The sequence below is a fragment of the Cupressus sempervirens genome, chromosome 8 (assembly GCF_028749045.1).
Source record: "Cupressus sempervirens isolate cs-2001-9-10 chromosome 8, ASM2874904v1, whole genome shotgun sequence".
In the NCBI taxonomy this organism is placed as follows: Eukaryota; Viridiplantae; Streptophyta; class Pinopsida; order Cupressales; family Cupressaceae; genus Cupressus; species Cupressus sempervirens.
The window spans coordinates 545,412,325-545,436,406 of record NC_143125.1 but is presented as its reverse complement, the minus strand read 5'-3'; the positions used below and the strand labels follow the sequence as shown (position 1 = coordinate 545,436,406).

Below are 24,082 nucleotides of genomic sequence, written 5' to 3'. Positions count from 1 at the left end.
TTAAGGCAATAGACTACTCAAAGCAAGAAAAAAATGCAAGGTTCCCTCAAAACTAGCTATTTAAAGCCATCAAGGAGCTGAAAACACTTATTGTGTTCCAGTTGTTACACATGCTACCTCTATTTGTAAAGCAATGGAGGAGTTAGTGCAAAGAAGTATGAATATATATTTTGGTCATCGTGTTGTGTGCATTCATTGAATAAAGCACTCAAAGAAAACTACCGAGTTTCAATGGATTGAAGATCTCATTGAAATGGGCAGCAGAGCACAAGTGTTTAAATCTTATCATCATTATGCACAAGCCAATCATTGAAATGTGTCCCAAATGAAGCTCCTCAAAACTATCAGTATATTTTAAATGGATTCCAAATCTCATTGAAAAGGGCAAGAAAGCACAAATGTTTATATGTTATTGTCATCACGCACAAGCCAATTATTGAGAACTTAAGCTTATTGAGAATTTAAGCAAATTGAACTCCTAAAACCAACTGATACACAATTTGCTTCTTATATAATACTCCTTAAGCATCTTTATGTAGTCAAAGGAGCTTTATGTTCCATTGTAGTTAGTGATGCATTGGCATCTAGGAGACCATCTTGATCAAATGATATTGTTGAGGTAAGATGTACGGTCCTTGATGTTTATTCTCAAGCTAATGATTGTTGTTGACTTTATTCAACCATATGTGAGGTGATCAAATTCCCAAACTCAACAAATATTTTAAAGATCTCTGTCTATATCCTTTGATAGTAGAAAAGAAACATGGATGATAGAACAAACCTAAGCCACCATTTCATTTTGCTAAAGAGGTCTCAATATAAGTATAGAAAAATGTCGACCGAATTATATATGTCAATTATATATGTATGGATGCTTCAATTATCAAGACTTGTTGGAATATATTTTCAAGGTGATTTTTTTTCTATTAAAGCCTTATATGAAATGCCTGCAAAAAATGATCATATACAGTGAAGATGAAACCTCTGAAATGGAAAACTTGAACTACAATCATTTGCAATAAGATTTCTCTTACAAGTTGTCATCCCTTCATCTTGTGAGAGGAAATCAAGTACCTAACATGCTTTCAAAGCTTACTTGGCCTTCTCTATGAATCGGTGAACTCACATAAAAGGACCACATCCCTGTAACGAGTGTCAAGGCATCCTCTATATATCTCCTCATATTCGACTAAGGGTACCAGTCATTTGTTCATTGGTCCTCGAATTAAGGGACAAACCACCGAGCAACCTTTGTTGTCCTTATTAAATGCCAATATTCACCTTGCTATATCTCCACACTTCCATGTTGTGCCTATTAGAAGTAGTTCGTTGCACCAAAATATCAACCTATCAATGCCTGATACAACAACTAGACTTATAAAACAAAGGAGGTGGTTAAGCCATGTCACAAATCCTGAAGGGAAACATTGGTTGTTAGTCCAACAATCCCCCCTCCATTACCTGAGGAGATTCAAACTTGCAACCAAGCTCTGACACCACTTGTTACAAGTAGCAGTTGTCATTGCACCAAAAGATTCACTTGTCAATGCCCGTAAAAACCACTAGACTTATAGAACACAGGAGGCAATTAAGCCATGTCATGAATCCTGAAGGAGAATGTTTGCGATTAGTCCAATGATATCTCTCTCACAATGCACTATAATCTCAATTTTCGACAATGGTAAGCAACTTCCAAATCATCTACGATTGTTGGTAGTAGGAAACAACAAAGCCTATACAATCGCAAGTTTTGGCTCCCGATCCACCACACCACCATATCAATGGTCAACATCTAGGCTAGGAGATCAACAAAACAAGGAGGTTCAAAAAAACTCAAACTCCAACCTCCCTCCAAAGAGGCCTGCATCTTCACTATCGTGTCACAAGGTCATCCCCATTTCAAACAGATTTTATAACAAATCTTCAAATTAGAACAAGCTCTAGTATTAATGGACAAATTAGAGTCACTACAAATTTGGCACATATACAAGGAAAGCAACAAAAAAGTGGATACTTTAGCAAATGCAAGAGCTGACGGTAGTAATATACTCGTTAAAACATATAACAAATAGAATTAAATATTAATAATAACTAAATTATAAAATAAAAAACTTAAGCCTATATAAACTACTGAATTCTATCAAAATAAAAGAAAAGCATTTAATCTTCTCATAAACTAAAAAAAATAAGGATCGAGGCATACGATAGCAAATTAAGGTTAACATATGTGGAAATTTGTATAATCCAACAACGATCTTGGTCAAGTATCTGAATTTGCAAGATAACGATCTAAGAGATTTAAAACACAAAGGCGAAATATTCAAAGCAAAGATAAAAGCAGGAAACAATTAATGAAGAAGATACAAAAGGAAATGAATACTTCAATAATGAAATGTAATTGTTGCCTTAATAAGGACACTTTGTTGTATTGTTGTTATCAAGGCTTTGGCCTTTTACCAATCAAAAAAAATTATAAATTAATTATAGATGAAAATATAGCAAAAGTTCAACTGCATTAAAAAGCATATTTTCTTGAAGCCTATAGAAGAATACCATATTTCAAAATAAATTATAATTGTAAAGAATTTCTTGAGATACAAAACAATACTTAGGTGAGCTCAACCTATTAAATTTTTTTATCAATATTTCTGACTCAGAAAGTTTATTGATTTAATCATGAATTTGTTTTGGACTTCTGTTTAAATGCTTTAACTTAATATCACAAATCCAAATTAAATGATTCATCATGTTTACCTTTTTAGCAATTTGAAAATGTTTAATTGGATAGAACAAGCCTAACAGAAATTTTCTCAAAATCCTAGGAAGAACTACATAGTGCTTTTTCCAAACTTCATGAAGAGTGAATCAGAGAAGTAGGTTAAAATGCTATATATTGAATATTTTGGAGCTAGCTTTGTTTTTGCACCATCTGTAACTCGCAATTTCTAAAAAGTAAAATGGTTTGAAAAATTCTTTGCCAGTACTGTAAATGAAACTACTCTCTAGCACCCAGCTCAAATAAATCTAAATAAAGAGGATAAATTCAAAGTACAAATATGTTCTGACTGATGCTCAAAAAATTCCAATAATCACTTCCATCTATTCACGTATATAGCTGAATGTTTTTAAAATCATTTTTTCATCAATACGATTTTGTATCCTCTATTTCAATGAAATAATTGTTCAAGATATATCTACATCTCAAACGTAGGATGGTGATGTATGAGGAAAGTGTGACAAATAAATTCATTCCTTGCTGCCTCTTAAAGTATAAACAAGTACAAATAGTCCAGATCTTAAAATATAGGAATCAACAATTTATAAAATTTAATATAATATTAAACCACTTGAAACAAAATGAATCTTAAATATGTAGGTCTAATGTTAATACACATAAATGCTTAATTAGGGAAAAATCACTTGCTGATAGTGACATCTAATCAGTTTTTATTGGATTGATGCTCTCGTTCAAAAAGCTTCCTCTCTGTCCTGATTACTACAGACAGACCAGACAGACAGTGTAAAGTGATGCTTGAACAACAATGATAAATAAATGTTAGGTTAATATATCTGCATTGAAAAGATTTTTTTTACCTACAATATTCTGACAAACAGAATCATAAAAATAAATTTTCAATCTACAACTTATTGGCATGATACAGATATTCAGTTAAAAAATCACTTGCTATTATCATATTGGCTTTCACCAATAAAAATTTACTTCCTAATGCATTGTTTCTAAGTTTCCAAAAAAATAATTATTTTATGTTCATTAAATAATTATAATAAAAGCGTCCAGAATTACAAGGATGACAATAACAGCTACAATGTCTAATGAAGTTTGCTCATTCTTTGCTGTTATAAATCGTCAATTACTCATGGTCAACTTCAGTTATTTTACACTATTGTTAAAATGTTAAAAATTCTTAAACTAAAGTCTCCATTAAACAGATAATGATGAAAAAAACCACAAAAAGAAATGACCTGGAATATACAATTTTCTGCAGGTGACCAGACACCAGATCTAGTTGCTTTCGTATAACCTCTTGCTTTATTTTGAATAATTATAGTTTTGGTGAATTTCTTCACGCATAGTAATTTTATAAATTCACCAAATACATAATTTTGTAACTTCGCCAATCAGTTCAAATTTTTCTTCAAAAGAAAAACTCAATTGGACAATTAATGATGGCACACAATGAATGGCTTCTTAAAATATTGATGCACTTTCCTTTTTACATACAGCTGTTCAAAATGTGCAAGTTGTGTTTCTGTATAGCCTATCAGATTTTTGTTATTATTTAATATTTTTTTTGTCTAGCATAGTCATGACATTCTTCTATTTTCCTCAGACATCTGAAATTGCACACCTTCATGACAACCCTTAAGGAGCCTTAGTTCACCATACTGTGATCAATAGAAAGATACAGGCTTTTTCTATCTCTCGCACTTTCAGCTTGACTTGTAGGATTCTTTGTATCATAAGAAAATAATAACATCTATAAATCTAAAATTCAATAAATCATGACTTATTCAACAATACAAGATTTTAGCTTTTGTAATGCTTTAGTTTAAATATAACTTAAAACAAATGGTGCATTTACATAATAGCTTTGTTGCCTATTAAATTTTAAATATGCCTAGCATAATCTTATTATGGTAAACTAATGAATGTGTTATTCAACCAAGATCATCAATCATCAATATATACAAGTATATTCAAGAATGTTTCTATAACAAACAAAGAGAGAGAAATAGAAACATTCTGAAGAGAGAAAGACAGAGCTTCCATATTGAACAAAGAGAGAATATGAAAATATAGAAGAAGAGTTACCATTAGAAATAGAAGTAAATCTACGGAAGAGAGAAACAAAATTAGAAAGATTTTACTCTAATACCCTCCCTTAATGGTCAATCTAGCTTCAAAATAAATAAATATGCAAAAGAATCTTCAAAAGGCGTAAAAGGCAGACTCGGGGTGATGAATGAGCTTTGCATGTCCTACAATATTGGCATGTGACTGAGACCCTCCCTACTTTCGCTAGTAAGAAGTAATGTGAGTCCTGCATTCTTGGATCACATGACCAAATTTGTGGCAATACTTGCACCAGATTTGCTTCTTCTGGAGCTATTTTGAGATTGAGCAAATGACTAAGATGGGCCTCTATCCATGTTTAAGATTGGGCTGAAAATGCTTGTTCAAAGGAGGATGAAGGAGCATTGCTGCCAAACTGTTGTTTCCAACTATCCTGCTGCAAAGTTTGGTGCACAAATCTGGAAATTTGAGGTCTACATTAGTTGCAATTATGTTGAGCGTCTCAATAAAGTGGACATATGATGATGGTGGACTTTTCAATGTAATGACCACCATATCCTCTTCCTCCATTGTACGGCCAAAGGCCTTAAGATCATCTTTGATGTACTTAATCTTTAGAAGATATTCCTGTAAAGACCTGCTTTCATCCATAATAATAGAGAATAGTTGATTCCTCTAAAAGAAGGCTCTGCTTTTTTTCTAATGTCTCATGGAGATCCTTCAATGTTTTCCAAAATCCTGTGGCTATCTTGCCAAACAACACTTGAGGCAGTTGATCATCAATAATTGAAAGCTTAATGAGCATAATCGCTTCACGATTACGTTCATGAAACTTCTCTTGACTAGCATCAACTGTGGTAGGATGAGTCTTGGTATCCAGAACAAGCACCTCAAGGCGATAATACTCAAAGATTGTCATCATTCTTTGCTTCCAGGTGTTGTAGTTCTCCCTGTTGAATCGTTGACTACCTTCCAAGAGAAGATTGGTGAGACATGTCATTACATGTTTTTCGATACAAATGAGTGTGAATATCATAAATGGCACAAACTCTGAGGTAGATTGATGGAAGACCCGAAAAAATGAAACGATACCCAAAAAAGCTCTAGAAAAATCTAGAAAGAATGTAAAATGATATTTTAATTCCACTGGCACAAAAATCAAGGCACAGAAAATAATTCACCCAGAAAAAACAGAGATTTGTAAAAAGCCACCAAGAATCTTCAAAAATTTTGAATAATGGAACGCAAAAAGAAAGGTTCGAAAGAAACCGTTGTCGTTTTGAAAAACCAAAGAAGGCAAATTTGACTGAAAAATGGTGGAAAAATCAGGTCTGGTTGCAGGCTCAAAGATGTAAGGATGTAAGGTGTTGAGAAACCCTAGATGCTGATAAAACAGCAGAAAACGACCAATCTTGGAACCAAAAATCTAATAAAATCATGAGCAAAAAGCAAATAGAAGCCACAAAAAGCAAAAATGTCTGCAAACAACGAAGAGGAAGAATGAAAAACGCAATCAAATCATGTTTATACCAGACACGAGTCCTAGAGAGAAGATAAGAAAATGCAAGTGCATGAAAAAACACAATTTGCAAACCTCTAGAATAATTGCAACCTTAGAAAAAACGTGATTTACAAAGAGTAGAGCCACAATTTTGCAGAAAAATGCCTCCCTCCCAAGATATAAGAAACCTAGATGGTTTGAAAAAAAAAATTGGAAACATATTTCTAAGGAGTCCAGAAAAAAAAATTGCATATACCCTACTCAAGTTTGAAGAAAAAAACAAACTCCTACAAAAAAACTAAACATGTCAAGGCAAAGATTTCCAAAATCTATGAATCTTAAAATTTCATGAAGAAATTATAGATATTCAAAAGCTATTTCCAAAAATAAATAAGAAAATTTCAATAATGAAATTATTTTTCGAAAAAGTTGACTTTGGTACCATATTATGGTAAAATAATGAATGTGTTATTAAACAAAGATCATAAATGATCTATATATACAAGTATTCACAAGAATGTTTCTATAACGAACAAAGAGAGAAATAGAAACATTTTGACGAGAGAGAGAAAGTTTCCATATTGAATAGAGAGAGAATATGGAAACATAGAAGAAGAGTGACCATTAGAAATATAAGTGAATCTACGAAAGAGAGAGAAACAAAATTAGAGAGATTTTACTCTAATAAATCTTTGAGTTACAAAAGATAATATTATCACCTAGAGAAGTTTGAAAAAAAATATCATAAACGTTTAGAATTTGAAATTTTTATGTAAGCCCTAATGAATGACATTGAAACTAAAACAAAGAAATCCCAAATAACGCGGGTATATCAAGTTGTACATGTTTCGGCTAAATGTGAAGAGGAATCAATCAATGTACTTAGAATTTCACAGAACAAAATAAAAAGAATTGTGAATCAAATACACTAATGCAATGTGTTTCCATTTAAAGAATAGAGAAAATAAAAAATAAGAATATGACCATAATAATGGAATTTATCCTAAAACATTATAACAAGTGTAGATGATGTTGTAAGTTTGCAGAACATGTTATCTATATAAAATGTTGTTAGCAATTTACAGTACATATTATCTATATAAAATGTTATAAGGAATACGATTCACATGTTCTCTACAAAATAATTCTAATATGCTATATTTAGTAAAGTCACATAGCATATTAGAATAGTTGTCATCATGTTCAATTGAAATGTGTGGTAGGCGGGTGGATTAACTATAATAATGACCCTTCCTTTGTTTCCCTATGGTTGTTTTGTTGCTTGGAATTGACATATAGGTTTGTTTGCAATGCAAATTACATAATAGGCCCATAACCCATAGGACCTCGAATTCACATTTTAAAAACCAAATATGCCATTTTAAAATCAACTATGGGGGCGTGTTATGTTTACATGGGGAGAAACTTCAAAACATCAATTTATTTCTAAATTGCAAAGTTATATTAAATATTTTTCCATTGCACACAATTTAACAGTATCAATTTTAAGTTTTGGTTCATAATAAATTTATTTTAACTATAATAATTGTTTTGTATCACATTTTTAAAGTATCATACATAATTGCCAATGAGAGGGTATCCTTATAGTTCAAGGAAAATAATTGTGTCTATAAATTTATTCAATCAATCATCATCCTTGAATCAAAATTAAAATCCAATTCACATAGTCACTTACAATGAGAAAAAGTATTTGTCTAAATCACTCTGTGTCATTTACTATCGTTATATTATTGTTAAGATGTCTATCAAGAATACTTTATTTTATTATTCTTGTAGTTTGATTAAGCTTGATCAACTCAATAACCTTGTACATAATAAAAGAGGATATTAATGCAATTCGGAATGCATGATTCTCACCTTCTAATGCTTGTTGAACATATAATGATGAGGTACTACATGGTATAACTATGGGATAGTCATGTAATTCACTAAGTCAATGTTATGTCAACAAAGGAGGATACTTTTAAATTATATATTGAAGTTACATGTTAAAATATCTATACTAAAGAAAAATTGATGAAGATGAAACATATGAGATTAATTATCATTGGTTTTTGCAATTGTAAATTTCGGATAACTTTAAGAAATGTGTGAATATACAATTTTGATCATAATACTGAACGGAAAATAATTCTCTAGCTAGGTAATAAAAATTGTAGAAGGGCCCCTCAATGTGTCTGACTCGGGGTATAGTATACACACAAAATTGTCTGCTCGAGGCTGTGTTTTTTCATGTTGTGTAGCATTTGTTTCAAGTATAAAAGGTGTGGAAATCTGCATAAGAATCATGTCCTCCTAGAGCACATCTTGTTTGTGAAAAAACCAGGACTTGTAATCGATCCTCTATGTGCAACCAATGTCTCCTATTATTTACAAGTAGAATCCATCTTTTTATTACAAAGTAATTGATAAAATGCTTGCTTGTTATTAACAAAGACCGAGAGGTCTATATATACCTAAGTAACGAGAATCGGAATCGGCAAGGTCAAATCGAATCGCAAATCGGCCATGAATCGGAATCAAATCAACCACGAATCGGCAAATTTTAAAAAACCCTGAAATTTAGTAACTTATTTCATAAACCCTTTATCGCTGATTCAATTCACCGATTCCGAAAAAATCGTTTGGCTTGAATCAAATAGCGTGAATCGCCGTGATTCTCGTTACTATGATATATACAAAAGAATAAAGCGATGTTTCCTTAGAAAACTATCATAAAGAATGGAACTATTCTATTCCAACTAAAAGAAAGCTAAAAAAGCTAACAGATAACTACAGCTAACTAAATATTAGAAACATTCTAATATTTACAATGGATTACAAATAGATTACCATTAACTAATAATAGATGTTTATCTATTATCGTAATACCCTCCCTTAATAGTTAATCTATCCACAACACCAAGTTGTCCTCCAAATTTAACAAACTTATGAGGACCAAGAGGCTTGATGAGAATGTCTAAAGTCTGATCTGTGGTAGGAACATATGCAAATCTATTGTCCGATCTTCAACCAGTTGTCGTATGTAATGACAGTGAATATACAAATGTTTGGTTCGTTCATGGAAGACTGGATTTTGGGCTAATTTGATAACGCCTTTGTTGTCAACAAACAAAGTAGTTGGTCCTGTTGGTGACATTTGCATATCCCCAAGCATCCGACGAAGCCAAATAGCTTCACATCCTGCCTTACCAGTCCCTCTGTATTCAACCTCTGTAGAGGAGAGGGAAACTACCTACTACTTTTTATTTGTCCATGTGACAGCACGGATCTCAAACTGAACACATATCCAAAAGTTAACTTTTTATCGTCAACAGAGACTGCCCAATCTGAATTTGTGAACCCACTGACTCTAGGATTAGAACTTCGAGAATAAAGAAGTCCATAATCAGAAGTGCCCTTCACATAACGAAGCACATGCTTCGATGCCATCCAGCGATCAGCCTTAGGAGCTGTCATAAAGCATGAGATGTAGTTGACTATGAAGCTAATGTTAGGCCTAGTAGCAAAGAGGTGAATGAGGTTGCTTGCTAGTTGCATGTATTTGGTATCATCAACGAGAGGAGAATCAAACTTGGCTAATAACTTGAGACCTTTCTCCATGGGTGTAGATAGAAGCATATTTGGATTTTGAGATGAAAATACCAAAAGACTGTTGCCAAACCTCAACACCTAGGCAAATAATGCATGAGCCCAAAGTCAGTCATATCAAAAGGCTAGAATAAAATTTGTTTCATTCCCAGAAGCAAAGATGTCGAACTACCAGTGATGATCACATCATCCACATAAATACCCAGAAGGATGATGTCACTGTTAGCAATCTTGATGTACAAATTTGAGTTCGAAGAACTCCTCTTGAAGCCTTGCTCACTAAGATAATTCTCAATTTTTATGTACCATACCCGAGGGGCCTACTTCAAGCCATATAGAGCTCTTACCAATTTGAAAACCTGATGATTTTTACCATCAACCTTGAAACCAAGAGGTTGCATCATGTAGACCTCTTCATGGAGATCACCATTTGGGAAAGAACTCTTGACGTCCATTTGATTGACCTTTCAGCCAAACTGTGTGCCATAGCTAGGACTAATCTGATTAAGCTCATCTTTGCAATAGGAGCAAACATCTCCTCATAATCAATGCCCTAACGCTGAGAAAAGCCCTTTGCAACTAAACGAGCTTCGTACTTGTCTAAAGTACTATCTAATTTGTATTTGATTTTGTAAAACCATTTGCAGCCAAGGGGTTTCTTCCCTAGTGGAAGATCATAAAGGACTTAGGTGTAATTCTTCAGCAAGCTATGGTGTTCAAATGTCATGGCATGTTCCCAATCTGGAATTCCTTTAGCCTCGGCATATGTTAAAATTCAAACACGCTATGAATGTTGTCCATGAGAGCAAAGTTAACAGACTCTGTAGGTTTGCTCTTTTTCTGAGCAGTTCTCCCATCAATGAGTTCATCATCACGAAGATCGGCAAGTGTCTTAGCCCACCACTTAGGTCGAAGAGGAGAACGACCAACATTAATATCAAGAGATGCTTGGTGATCAAGTTCCTCATCAAAAGAATCTGGATCAAACTCCCGTGAAGCATCTACAAATCGAGGTGATTCTACAAGAGAAGTTGGAGGTGTCTGAACAGCGATCACTGGTATAACTAGAGCTACAGGAGCTATTGGAGCCCTCCCATCAGGTGGACCTCATTGAAGCCTAACTCCCAAATTATGAGCCCTCATAGGCTGGTCTGCTAGATCAAGAACAAGAGAAACAGGCATGAAAAGTCCTCGTTACTCATCAAAGACTACATCACGACTGTAAATGAGACGAGATGTCTCTATGTTGATCAAGCAGTAGGCTTTGTAAAGACTATCCTATCCAGCAAGCATGAGTTTTGAACTCTTGGCATCCAACTTGGTGTGTGACCCATCAGAGATCCAAACAAAAGCAAGGGAGCCAAAAACCTTCAAGTGATTGATGTTGGGCTTGCGACCTGACCAAACCTCTTCCGAAGTTTTACCTTTGACTGCCACTGTGGGTGACCAGTTCAAAAGACAAACTACAGTGTTGATTGCTTCTACCCAGAACTTCTTCGGATCATGTTTGTGTTCAAGCATGGATCAAGCCATCTCAGTGATTGTTCTATTCCGACATTCAACTACACTATTCTGTTGTGGTATGTGGGTGTGGTTAACTAGCGTTTGATGCCATGAGTATCCAAGAAGCCAGAGAAATCATGAAAACAAAATTCCCCCCCCCCCAATTGTCTGATCGAAGAGTAATAATAAATTTCCCAGACTCTTTTTCAACTAAAGGTTTATACTTCTAAAATACAAGAAATGCATTTGATTTCTGTTTAAGGAAATACGCCCACATTTTTCTACTGAAATCATCAACAAACAATAGAAAATTATTTGGACCCAAGAATAGAAGTAGTGGCCATAGGGCCGGAAATATTGGCATGAACAAATTTAAGTACCTGAGAAGCTCGCCATAAATCATCACTTGTAAAAAGTGTACGATGTTGCTTCCCAGCCTGGCATGCATCACAAACTTCAAGTTGTTGAGTCTTAATCTCTAGCAATCCAAGGACAAGATCATCCTGAGCAAGCTGAGAGAGATAAGGCACATTTTAAGTGCCATATCGTTAATGCCAGAGTGTGCTAACAGAAGACTGCCACGCAGTCATAGCTAAGTCTTGAGAATCACGAGAATTAATAAGTCAAAAAAGGCCATGATCCTCAAGACCCATTGCAACAATAGACTAAGACACCCAATCAGTGATGGTACACTGATGTGAGCTAAAGGTGACATCCAAGTGTTGAGAATGTTGCGGTAACTGACTGACAAAGAGTAGATTTAGTCCCATCCCTAGAACATAGTACACATTGAGAAAAATGAGATTCCTCCCAACACACTGAATCTAAATGTTGCCTTTGTTGACAATGGTGTACTCTTCTCCACCACCAAAAATAACAAAATCTGAATAAGGCTAGTAGTCAATAAACTAGTCTTTGCGGTGAGTGAAATGACAGGAGGCACCTATATCAATGTACCAGGTAAACGACTTCACATGATTTGTAACTCCTTTCGCCATGAAGGCATAAAAGGCAAATTCCATCTACTCAGTGTGCTTTGCACCATTCGCTTTGGGCTGTAAACCTGATTGTTTAGATTGGGCAACTAAGCGTTTCCGACATTCAACCTTCATATGACCAAACGTCTGGCAATAGTTGCATTGAATGTTCTTCTTCTAGGAGTCATCTGAAGCTGGAGCAGATGACTTCTACTGAGATGACTGCATAAACTTGCCTTAATCCTTCTAAAAGGATTTAGCAGCGAAGACTTTCTCTATGGAGGTAGAGCTAGAACTGATACCGAACTGTTGTTTCCACCAATCTTGCTAAAGCAAAATTGTGCAGAGATCAACGAACTTCATATCAACACCAAAAGACATGATGTTGCGAGTCTCAATAAAATGCTCATAGGTTTTTGGTAAACTCCAAAGAGTAATAACCACGATGTACTCTTCCTCCATCTTGTGACCGATGGCAAGCAACTGAACACGGATTTCCTATATCCTGTTTAGGTGGGCCTAGGGCCTAGAGCGAGGTTCGCTCATCCATGATAATAGAATACAGAGTGTTCTTCAAAAAGAAAATTCTACTTTTGTAAGAAGTCTCATGAAGACCTTTGAGATGTGTCCATATCTTGACAGTTGTCTTGTCGGATGGAATTTGAGAGAGTTGATCATTGGCCGAGGATAATTTGAGAAACATCATCGCCACTCGACTATTCAAATCCCAAGTAACCTGATCAATACCAAGAGCAGTCGCACGCTTCATAACACCCTGAACAATTTGATAGGTATTCCGATATTCAAAAATTGCTAGGGTTCGCTGCTTCCAAGTGCCATAATTTCAAACATTGAATTTTGAGTTGTACTCAAGCAGAATGTTTGTTAGAGATGTCATGGCACATTTTTCAATGAAAGAACAAGAAAATCTGTGGAGGCACATTCTTCGAGCAAAAAAATGGAAGACCCAAAAAAATAGAAGGATGACTCAGAACAGCTCTCAAAGAAACCCAGAAAGATAGTGTTGTTGATTTCTGAATTCGAGGCATGAAAATCAAGGTACCCAGAAAAATAGACGACAACCCAATTGAGCTCTTGAAAAAACCCATCAAGAATTTCTAAAACAAATTGAATCCGATATAAAAAATTAAGGTTTCGAGCAAAAATGGTTCTGGCTGCAAGAAACCCAAAATGAATGGCGTATTTGCAAAAAAATGGAGTGATTGGGCGCAGATTTGATGCCAGCAAAAAAAATCACTGGAAGATGAATGGCAGTTGCAAAAAAGCCCTAACTCGAACCTAGGGATTATGAAGAATTTCTCAAAAAAATGGAAACCCTAAACGGGCATTGGAGAAAAATCTTAGCAAATAAATTCAAAGGGAATTATAAATTTTTCAAAAAAAATTGAAGGATTGTCTTTGATGCCATATTACAAAGGAATTGGTAAAATACTTGCTTGTTATCAACAGAGACCGAGAGGCCGATATATACAAAGGACTAAAGCAATATTTCCTTAGGAAACTATCATAAAGAATACAAATATTCTATTCTAGCTAAAAGAAAGCTAAAAAAGATAACTAAATAATAGAAACATTCTAATATTTACAACAAATTACAAATAGATTATCATTAACTAATAATAGATGTTTCTCTATTATCGTAATACTTTATACTATAGTTAATATTTTATTTATGGTTAAGATTGATATCGCAAGGGTTCTTTTATTTAATATTCAGTAAATCATTGATTAATATGTTGTCGCATTAATATTGTATTGAAGGAATATTGAATTTAAACTTATATTAAATTATTTACTTTTAAGAATACATCAAAAAAGTTATAAGACTTTATAATATAAGATAACTCATCTTAATTTGAACTTATTTTACTTGGGGTAGAAAGGGGAATTACATGAGATATCGAGCAAAGTACACACCCTTGCATATCTTCTTGGAGAAGCACCTTGATCAACTAGTTTCATAAATGCTCCAACACAACTAATCAAAGAATTACATGAAAACCAAGTTCACCATCACCAAAGTTAAGTTATATAAACATAGCAAAATAGGATAAATGGTAGGATCTCCTTGGTCGAGTCAAAGAAAGGGGCTTATTTGGTTATAATCATCCCAAAATTCTCATAGAACCAAAGCCCAAGTTATACAAACAAAATAACCAAAGAGGATAAATGGTAGCAATCTCCTTGATCGAGTCAAAGAAAGGGGCTTATTTGGTTATAAACATCCCAAAATTCTTGGAGAACCAAGGCCCAAGCTATACAAACATAGCCAAAGACGATAAGAGTTAAGAATCTCCTAGATCGAGTCAAAGAAAGGAACCTATTTGGTAATAAACATTGTGAAATTCTCGTAGAACCAAAGCCCATGATCAAGGAAAAAACATATAATCACAGAGATTCAAAGGAGACAAGGAAAAATACATGATCTAGCAACTTCAGAAAAAGGGTATTCAAATTGCAAGATAAAAATCTCGCACTAATAGGAACTTTAAAAGTGAATTAAAGACAAAAGATCTGCTACCAACATCATCACTTATAGCCATAATGCAATCATCGACTAAATGGAAATCATTGGAATCAACATTAGTAGTCGTTAAGGAAATTGGTATGTCCCCAAGATTGAAAATTGAGAAGACTATTGTAGTGAAGATAAAGGAAGTCAATATGTTATCAAGGATGCTCCCATTAAAAGAAGATCAAGCCACTAGTCAGAAAGAAGCATAGAAGCATGATTTCTAAATAAGAAATTTGCAAATATCATAGCACGAGTGGGCAAGGTTAGAGTCATTTATGTTAATGTATAGCTTCAGAAGAAGTGAAGTTCTCAGATATGTTATGTGATATGTTATTTCATCACAAAGAGATATATATATATATATATATATATATATATATATATATATATATATATATATATATATATATATATATATATAATCCCTAACACATGTTTATTAATCATCATATACTTAATCATATTCGGTGTCTGATTACTATTAGTTTGTTATTGAAACAATTAGTTTATTAGAAGTGCATGACCCTATAGGGCCATGACTCTACGTGGCCAATGGGCCATGTATAGTCATGTCCCTACGGCACATGCACCGACATGCACCTCTTCTTCTCATATATTATCACTGATCGTTGGGGAATTAGATTATCAATAACAACGGCATTGATCTACTATTCACCAGTGATAACACTCAAGTAAAAGTCATATATCGTTGCCTCACTCGAATCTATTAAAGACATATATCATTTGGACTGTGATCAAGAACATTATCGATCTACTTACTCTGTCAAGAGCACATCGATATTACTAATCAAAACCTAATTCAGTTGCATATACAGTTCTAATTATATCTACATCAGTATATATTGATATTGCATCAAAAGAGATTTAGTTTATCTTTATCAGAGATCCTAGAAACCTTTACAATTTCTACACTCCTTGTAGATCTATCATCTATGCACAGAGTTGCTAGAAACTCCTCTGTCCCTCCTTGGGCGCGCATATCCCCGTATCCAATTTTAAAACATATCCAATACTGCCTAGATACACGTCGAATATTGTACCCATGTCTGCCTAATAAACTTGATCTATGACTGTACAAAATACTATGGGATTTGTTTTTTTTAAAGATTTGATGTAGATCTTTCCTTTAATGTAAAATATATATATTAAAGCAATTTTTTTTAAAAAATAGAATAAACAAAACCTCCACCGAATGAGAAAGACAAATAAATTGTAAAGCTTTAAATTCATTTATAAATATTTATGTAGCATTTATGTGTCAATATTAATTTTGAAGTAATGAAAATTCCCTATAATAACTTAGAAAACTATGTTAAAATATGTATATATGTTATTTATTAATTTTGTGTCCAGCTGTATCCATATTGGGAGTCTCAAAAAATGACCGTATCCGTACCCAATACCATATTTGTATTTGTATCTGTATCCATATTTGCATTTACATTAACCCTTTGTGGAGAATATATCAACTTTCTAAATGAAAATGATACAGCAATTGAAGTGCAACTACTTCTAAAAATGACTTAAATAAAATTGCAAATGGGATATGAATTTTATAAATCTAGGCTACCCATGATTCTAACCCTACTAATGCAAGATACTATTGATGTTGTGGTGAAACTAAACCAGTCCTTGCTTCACTAAATCAACTACGGTGAGGAGGATGCAATCTTATAAAAGTGCGTGCATGATTTTCAAATTACTTATTATGCTCATCAAAACCATAAACTATGCAAATAAATAAACATCAAACAATTGAAGTCAAGTGCTTGCAATGTATTCAGACCATCCTTACAATGTTAGTTGCAGTCAACAAGTACCAAAAGAGGTATCCCCATGGTTCAACAACAATATCTTTCATTGTCTATTTAACTTTAAAAAAATTAACTTGTTCTCAACTAAAGCAAATATAAACTAAAGTGAGCAATGTGGAAAGCATGGAACACTCCAAAATTCCACAAGTATTCAGCATGAAAACAACGATAAATTAGGAATATTTTTGGCATTACTTTGGCAACAATTTCATCAAGTCTTCCCCTCTTGTTTCAACAACCATGCTTTACATGTTGCGCAGAATCCACCTTGTGTTGTGGGCTTGGATCCCCAAGCAGGTCAAATTTGGATTTGAAGCTCCAAGGAGATCAGAAATCTGACTTCACTTGAGCTCACCCAAATGGTCAATTCAAACTAGTATTCGCTAAGTCTTGATTTCAAAAAAACCAATTTCCACATGATTATTCAAAATTTTGGATTTGCAAATCAATTTCTCCTTTCAGTTGTGTGGTTTTCGCAATTGCAAGTTCATTTTCCTCATATCACGATCAATTTTCTCCATCAATTGCATGGTTTCTTGCCTTAGCCAATTCAAATCTGACTAGAAACCATTAAAGTTTCTTATCAAGTCTCCCAGATTTTGCATTGTATCATTTTGAATTCTGATTTTGGACAAGTCAATTTTGTGTTTTGCTTTGATTTCACCTTTCAACTCCACCTTGCATTTATGGAATGCACCATACGTGCTAGGAGGAATTCATCGTTGGTTTGGGCTTGAGGCCCCAAGCAGATCAAAAATCCGGCCTTGGCATCAACTAACCCAAAAAAAAGTAAGTGTTGGAAAATATATCAAATATATGATTCCCTTTTGTGTTTTATACTTGCACTTGCATTTCTAATTTCAAATTTGACTTTAATTCTCCATATTCTTGTTGAGGCTTGTCTATTTTCCAAGGTGAAGTGACTGGATCAAGCTTCCTGAATGTTTTGCAGTTCTTTAACAGCGGCTAGATCCCACCCTCTCATGTCTTTTCCACAAGCAATTGCCTTGTTTTGCCAATTAGAAAACATCGTGTCAAGGTTTACAAAGTTTAGAGTCCAACAAGGGGGCGGAAATCAAGGTGTACTGGGGCTTTGGAGCCCCAAGGAGGTTGTAAATCTGACCTTGCTTGGGCTCACCCAAAGGTCAATTCAAAACATAGCTAGTGTTAAGCGCTTCACCATATTGATTTCAATTTTTTGTTCAATGAATAGCATTCGCTTGATTCTCCTTCTAAATGCAAAATAGATCTCCATTTCCACTCAAACTCCTGCCATGTCTTGGATCAGATCTTTAAATGTAGAATACATTTCATGATCTGAAGTGCTTGATCATCTTTCTACAATGCTGAAAATGTTCACAAACTTGCATAAAAAACTCATAACACTGCCCAGATTTTATTTTTTGTTTGTCTTGATCTTTATTTCAATGATTCCAATCAGAAATTTAAACCACTAAAACACACATCCCCACCTTTGTATGAAATTTGTGCCAATGTGAAATTGAAACAACACTTGACAGCTCCTGGAAATAGTTTCATCAATTCACAAATTGGAGTTTCAGCAAGGTTTTGGATTGTGCATGTGCAAGTGAATTGCACTTAAGAGGCAAATTGAGATTTCATTTTTCCTTGGGAAATCTTATGACTTTCAACTTGCATTTTCAGATTCACCAAGTTCTCAAACTATAGCTTGAAAATTGAAACCACCAGTTCAGCCCTAGATCTGAACATGCAACTAAGCATTGACTCACATCCTCTAAGATCTTGTTCGAACTTCATGTCTTGCCAACCTTGAGGCTTCAAAATCACTGCCAAACCTAGACTAAGTCAATTAACTATTCTACTGCCAAACAAAAAGAGGGGTCCCCATTTGCAATGGGGTGATGATGTAAAAAAGTCCAAACAAGAGAGGAGGCAGAGCATTTACTCTAGTGTATGATGTACCAAAAAAGCCAGTCATTGAAAGGAAATCCAAATCAAGAGGGTTGTCAAGCTCTAATCGCATAGAGGATCTACTAAATACATGTTTTTCCTTCAATATTAAGTCACCAAAAACCCAGCATGCCTTGATCAACTTGTCCTGCTCTATGGAATCACCAACAGCTTCATTTTCACATTCCAAAAAACTGGAGAGGAGCCCCTCACATCCATTCCAATACTTTGTACCAACTCATCAAGTGTGCACTCTTTGCCACTCCTATGCACCTACTTGTCACTTCTCTGCAGCGCGCGCACACACACACACACACACATGGCTTCTCCAAGTATCTGTCTCCTACTTTATTCCAAAAATGTCATACTAAACCATTATTAATCTCCTAACAACTATGACTAATACAAAGCATGATTTATATCAAAAATATTGAGAGATTCCAAAGGAAGAAATATTGCATCATGGGTGCATTGAGAAAAAAGCACAGATCATCGTCCAATTATATCTGAATAACTGACCTCCTAATCTCTTTTCTTCTCACTCTTCTTCTGTTTTCTCATGTTCCTCTTCTTCTCATTACCCTTCTCTTTTGGTGGATGCGAAACAGCAATAAGCATGGGTTTTGACAATATTTTTTTTTAATTGGGGGGCATTCATGATCCCCTATTCTAGGGTTTTTTTGCTTTACAATGGTTTTTATTGCAGCTATGTGATATTGGGTACTCTAATTACCCAAGGCAATTAGAGTACCCAATATATATCTAATATATGTTCTTATGATTATGCAATTCAAATATATATATATATATATATAATTTAAATCATATATATATATATATATATATATATATAATTTAAATCATATTCTGATTGCATATCAATAATAATAATAGTTCTGACTCAAAAACATTAATTAGTATATTGACCAATTAATCCATATTTCCCATCGACTGAATTGCTTATACAAAGGTTAGCATGTTTTTTTATATTGGTTGACTTAAAAGTCATGACCAGATGGTCGTTACTTTATGCCGAGTCACTTCCATCAGGTGTGACTCTTTGTCAACTCTCAAGTTGGGTGGAAAATCTGCAATATACACCATAACGAACACAAACTTCATAATGTCTTCTTTGGTGATTTATATTGCAGACACTCGATTCATAAGCTACAGACTTTTGGAGTTTGTTCCCTATACTGTTTTCCATTATAATACTTGAGCTTGATTCCTTACACATATTAAGTTATAATAATAACAGAAAAGCTATGATTAATATTCAAAGCTCCTGTGTGCAGACATGGTGAAAGTAAATCAAGATAGAAAAATTCTTCTATCTTAAATACAAATAAATCCAATAATTTCTAACATCTATCATACCACATCTGATCTACAATCCTCAACGCAAGGCAGCAAGAAGGTAACTGGGGACAAAACGGAGTACTCAAAAACACCCAAAAACAAACATCCCTCAAAACTTTCAAAAGAAAGGATAGGAAGAGGATGTCACCTTCAAGTCCCCAAGTACTGAACACATTACTCAGGCCCACTAGGATGCATCCCTATAGAAGTCTACGAACTAATATATAGTCTTTTGCCAAAAAGGATGTGTGTATATGTGTGTGAAAAATGGCAACTCAAGAGGCAAGAGCCTACAACACAATGGTAACTCGTGAGCCTCTCATGTGGGAGGTTCGAGTCTCTTCGAACTTAACACACAATAATAATTAATTTCAACAAAAAATAATAATTTAACTAGGCTTCTGTCCATTAGCTATCATAAATAAAATAAAAATGGTAACACAAGTAAAGAAATTCTTTAAAAAATTAATGATTAGCAAAGAATGACATTAACCTACCTGTTGATGAGAGGAGATGTAATTGAGACCGTGGTGCAGCAAACTTCCATGCATCCACCTCCAATGACTTGTCAAGCAACCCAACAACATCCTCCTTTAGTGCTGCACTTGCACACAAAACACTAACCTTAGTTTCTAAAATCCTCCAAGATAAAATATAAACCCCAGCCCTAATTTTCTAGACACAATTTATTAAAAGCATCTATATGTCTATGGGCTATTTTATAAATAAGATCATTTTTCAGCAAAATTTTAAACAAGAAAAAAAACTACCCGATTGGAAAATATTTTTAGAAATTACGTGACCAGACTTTACTTAAAGCTTACACTATAAGAATCAAATAGATGTTTTAATGCAGTCTTTGGTATGTAAGCTTTGGAAAGGAATGATTCAACACATATTTTATACAGATCCACTCAACATCCTATACTTGTAAAGTATTCCCCAGCCCTAAATATTTCCCTCACACTAGCCCTATTTATTAAGCCACTACTTGTAAAAAGATAAAACACAAACCCAAACCGTCTAGGCATGTGGACATAAACAAAAGATCTAGTCGTTTAAAAATTAGAACCCTTGGCAAATAAAAACAAAATCAGTAGTCCCTTTTACAGGAATTTCTGCATAAAAAAGAGAAACTTAACCCTAGTTTTCAGATTTCTTTATATATAAAAACAAAAATTCAAACCTACTTTATGAGAGCCCTATGTATGTAGAGCATAAGCCCTAGCCCTTGTTTGTCGGGTGCCTCTAGAATTAAACACAGACCTGAACACTCGATTTTCAGAACCTTTGGCTACAATAACAAAGATACTTTAGTGTTTCACAGAACTCTATATATCTAAAAAAACAACACTTATTCATTAACATTAAAATTGAACCCCAGACCAATTCTGGTTTTAGACAGTCATCTGCATATATATCCATAAGCCCTAGCCATCATTTTGCAGAAGCCTTTATGTAAAACAAATCCAAACCCACAATACATGACCCTAGTTCGTCGGACATGTTTAATGTGAATAAGTAGAACTTAACTTAATTTCTTAGACCTATCTGCATAGTACAAAACATAAAATCTAGCGTTTGTTTTTCAGAAGCCTCTGCATATAAAAGTACAGACAGTAAGTGCCTAAACCTGGTTTCTTAATATTGTTTACTTGGGAAAATTAAAAACAAATAATAAGTCTCTCAGAAGCCTCTGCAGGTAGAGCTTAGAACTTGAAATAAAAAATACTAAATAATGTTAGACTGGAAGTTCCAATATTATTAAATTATTATAAAACCCCTAAATCTGTCTTCTCCAAACACTGCATTTACAACACAGACACTAAACGCAGTAATACAGAATTGTCAATGTTCTGCATTTCTTAACAAGAAGCACTGATCCTATTTTCTCAGAACCCTGCACATGGAAAAAAAAAAAACTCTAACCCTGGTACCTCAAAAATCTCCACATGCAGAATCAACTAGAGCTTCACCATATTTTGACATAATCCTCTCCGAGTAAAGACAGAAACCCTGACTTAAGCATACCAAAATAATCCACATATGAAAAACAACAAGAACCGTGCGCGTTACAATACAAAACTTAAAATCCAGTTCCTCAGCAATCCCCCATTAAATCCAGCTCCTCTCTCCACGTAAAACAAAATTCTAGCCGTTGTACCTAAAAAACCTGCAAATGTAAAAAACAACTCTCGACATAAAAAGACAAACCCTAACTATCAAGGACATTCTTGAGCTTAAACAAACCTTCTTATACAAGAAGCCGTCAGGAGGAGGGGTATCGCGGATAAGAATAACAATTCCCATCCCACTATCAATATCTCTGCTGTGGATCTCAAAGATGCTCGTGACTTGAATGGCTTTCAAAGCCTTGTACGTCGCTGCGTGTGTCATAGACGACAGAACCAACTCATTAATTCATATCCAAACATTGTGAAGACAGAGAACGATAAAGATGAGGACATTAGGTCCTCTCTCCCCTCTTTGTCCCAGACATTATTATGTGAGGCTATAGATTCTTGTTCCTGGGTTTTCTCTCTCGTATGCGAATCCTCGAATGAGGATTTCTTGCAATGACGGCTATTTGACTATTTTAATACAGTCTGGTCAAATATCAGAGAAACAACACAAACCTTAAGACTGGTCTCTCAAAGTTCTCTCCATTAGAAAACTGCAAAAAAATAAAAAACTGAACCCTAGTTCGCAGAACTCTCTACTTGTAGAAACGCAAACCTGACATGTTTCTCAAAAGATTAAAAACCGAAAACAAAAGAAATACCGTCTAGAGTCTGGTCCCGTTGCTCTTGAGGGAAGCTCGCCTCCGATGTGAGTTGATTGAAGAGACTTTCATCTAATGTTGCCCCCGAACTTACATTCATGTTGACATTGGAACTCGCATTAGCACTGGCATTGGATGCACTGCTAGCATTTGTACTTCGCGTACCTGTGCTCGCCATATCAATTGGTTCACCAAAACAAGGTGGAATGCAGGCCTTCCCTACAAATCAAAATCCCATATGGTAATCCTGCAAATATTTGAAGCACAAAATTTTGTGCCCGATCTTATATGGTATGTTTACATATCAGTAGATAACTGATTTTTAGGGCCAGTTTCAACTCAAATTCAAATCTATTTAATCTGCCCAGCGAAGTTAACGGCCGGTGATTCTGAATAATTTTATATGGGATTTCAGTAATATTGTAATGCAAATAGTTTTTTTAAGGAATCGTGTATGAATTTTTAGTTCCTGCCCATCGGGAATACGCATTCATGGAGGTGTTATTAGTCTTGTTATTTTCACCAATGGCATAAATGTATTTTTCCATTTCTTAAAGCTATTTTAATGTTTATTTTCAGCAAGTATTTTTCAGACATTTATTAATATTGTTTATCTCACGTTTTATTGGCTGTACTTAATTTAGGCAAGGAGAAAATTGTTTTTTTTCAAACCAAAGTCGGTTAAAATTGTCACGATAAATTGCGCCGAACATATCAGCGCATAGTTGTCCTGCTTTGAATTTTGCATTAATGTTAGTTGTTCAGATTTAATTAAATGCTCATAAATGCTCGTGTTTATCATTATCTTCCACCGACGCCCTGCGCCTTTATCTCGACCTTTTACATTTTCGAAGATCTCTGTTTTTGTGGTCGGTTGATTTTCTACATTTATGTTTGCTTATTCTCTGCATTCACACAAAGCAAGGAAATTTGTCTTTTGGTAGTTGAAAATCTTCATAGGATTCGACTGGGATCTAGGATTACGTGCTTGTCTACACTCATTTGTCGCAGCAGTATACAAAAATCTAATAAACAGTCATGTTGGATTTCTATTTCTGTGGGCAGTGGTGAGATTTCTTGTCATGACCTCTCAAAATGACTTCTTCTTCCACTAAGCGCTTTTTAGAATTTTTTAACCGTTTCTAGTGTTGTTTGTCTAGAACACCTAAAATTTAACGAGCAAGATTCGCGGATACTTCTGCTCTCCTCAATTTTCAGCTTTCAAGTCA

The 24,082-nt window shown here is 34.4% G+C and overlaps 1 protein-coding gene across 6 annotated transcripts in view; it reads right to left on the bottom strand.

Moving 5' to 3' along the window:
- Window positions 1–23,376, bottom strand: part of SAMBA (valine-tRNA ligase) — an 80,792-nt gene extending 57,416 nt beyond the window's left edge. For 2 of the 6 annotated variants that reach the window (XR_016355666.1, XR_016355665.1), the window contains exons 1-2: window positions 22,854–23,335; window positions 20,569–20,670 (exon numbers count right to left, since the gene is read on the bottom strand). Coding sequence is in view for 3 of the 6 variants with exons in the window: in XM_089798390.1 (XP_089654516.1) it covers window positions 3,441–3,496; window positions 20,569–20,670; window positions 22,854–23,031 (336 nt within the window). In the remaining 3 variants the exon portion in view is untranslated. Of the gene's footprint in view, window positions 1–3,317; window positions 3,497–20,568; window positions 20,671–22,853 lie in introns of those variants that run through there. The other 4 variants (XM_089798390.1, XR_016355667.1, XM_089798388.1 and 1 more) reach the window with 4 other exon arrangements.
- Between the last annotated feature and the right edge of the window lie 706 nt (window positions 23,377–24,082).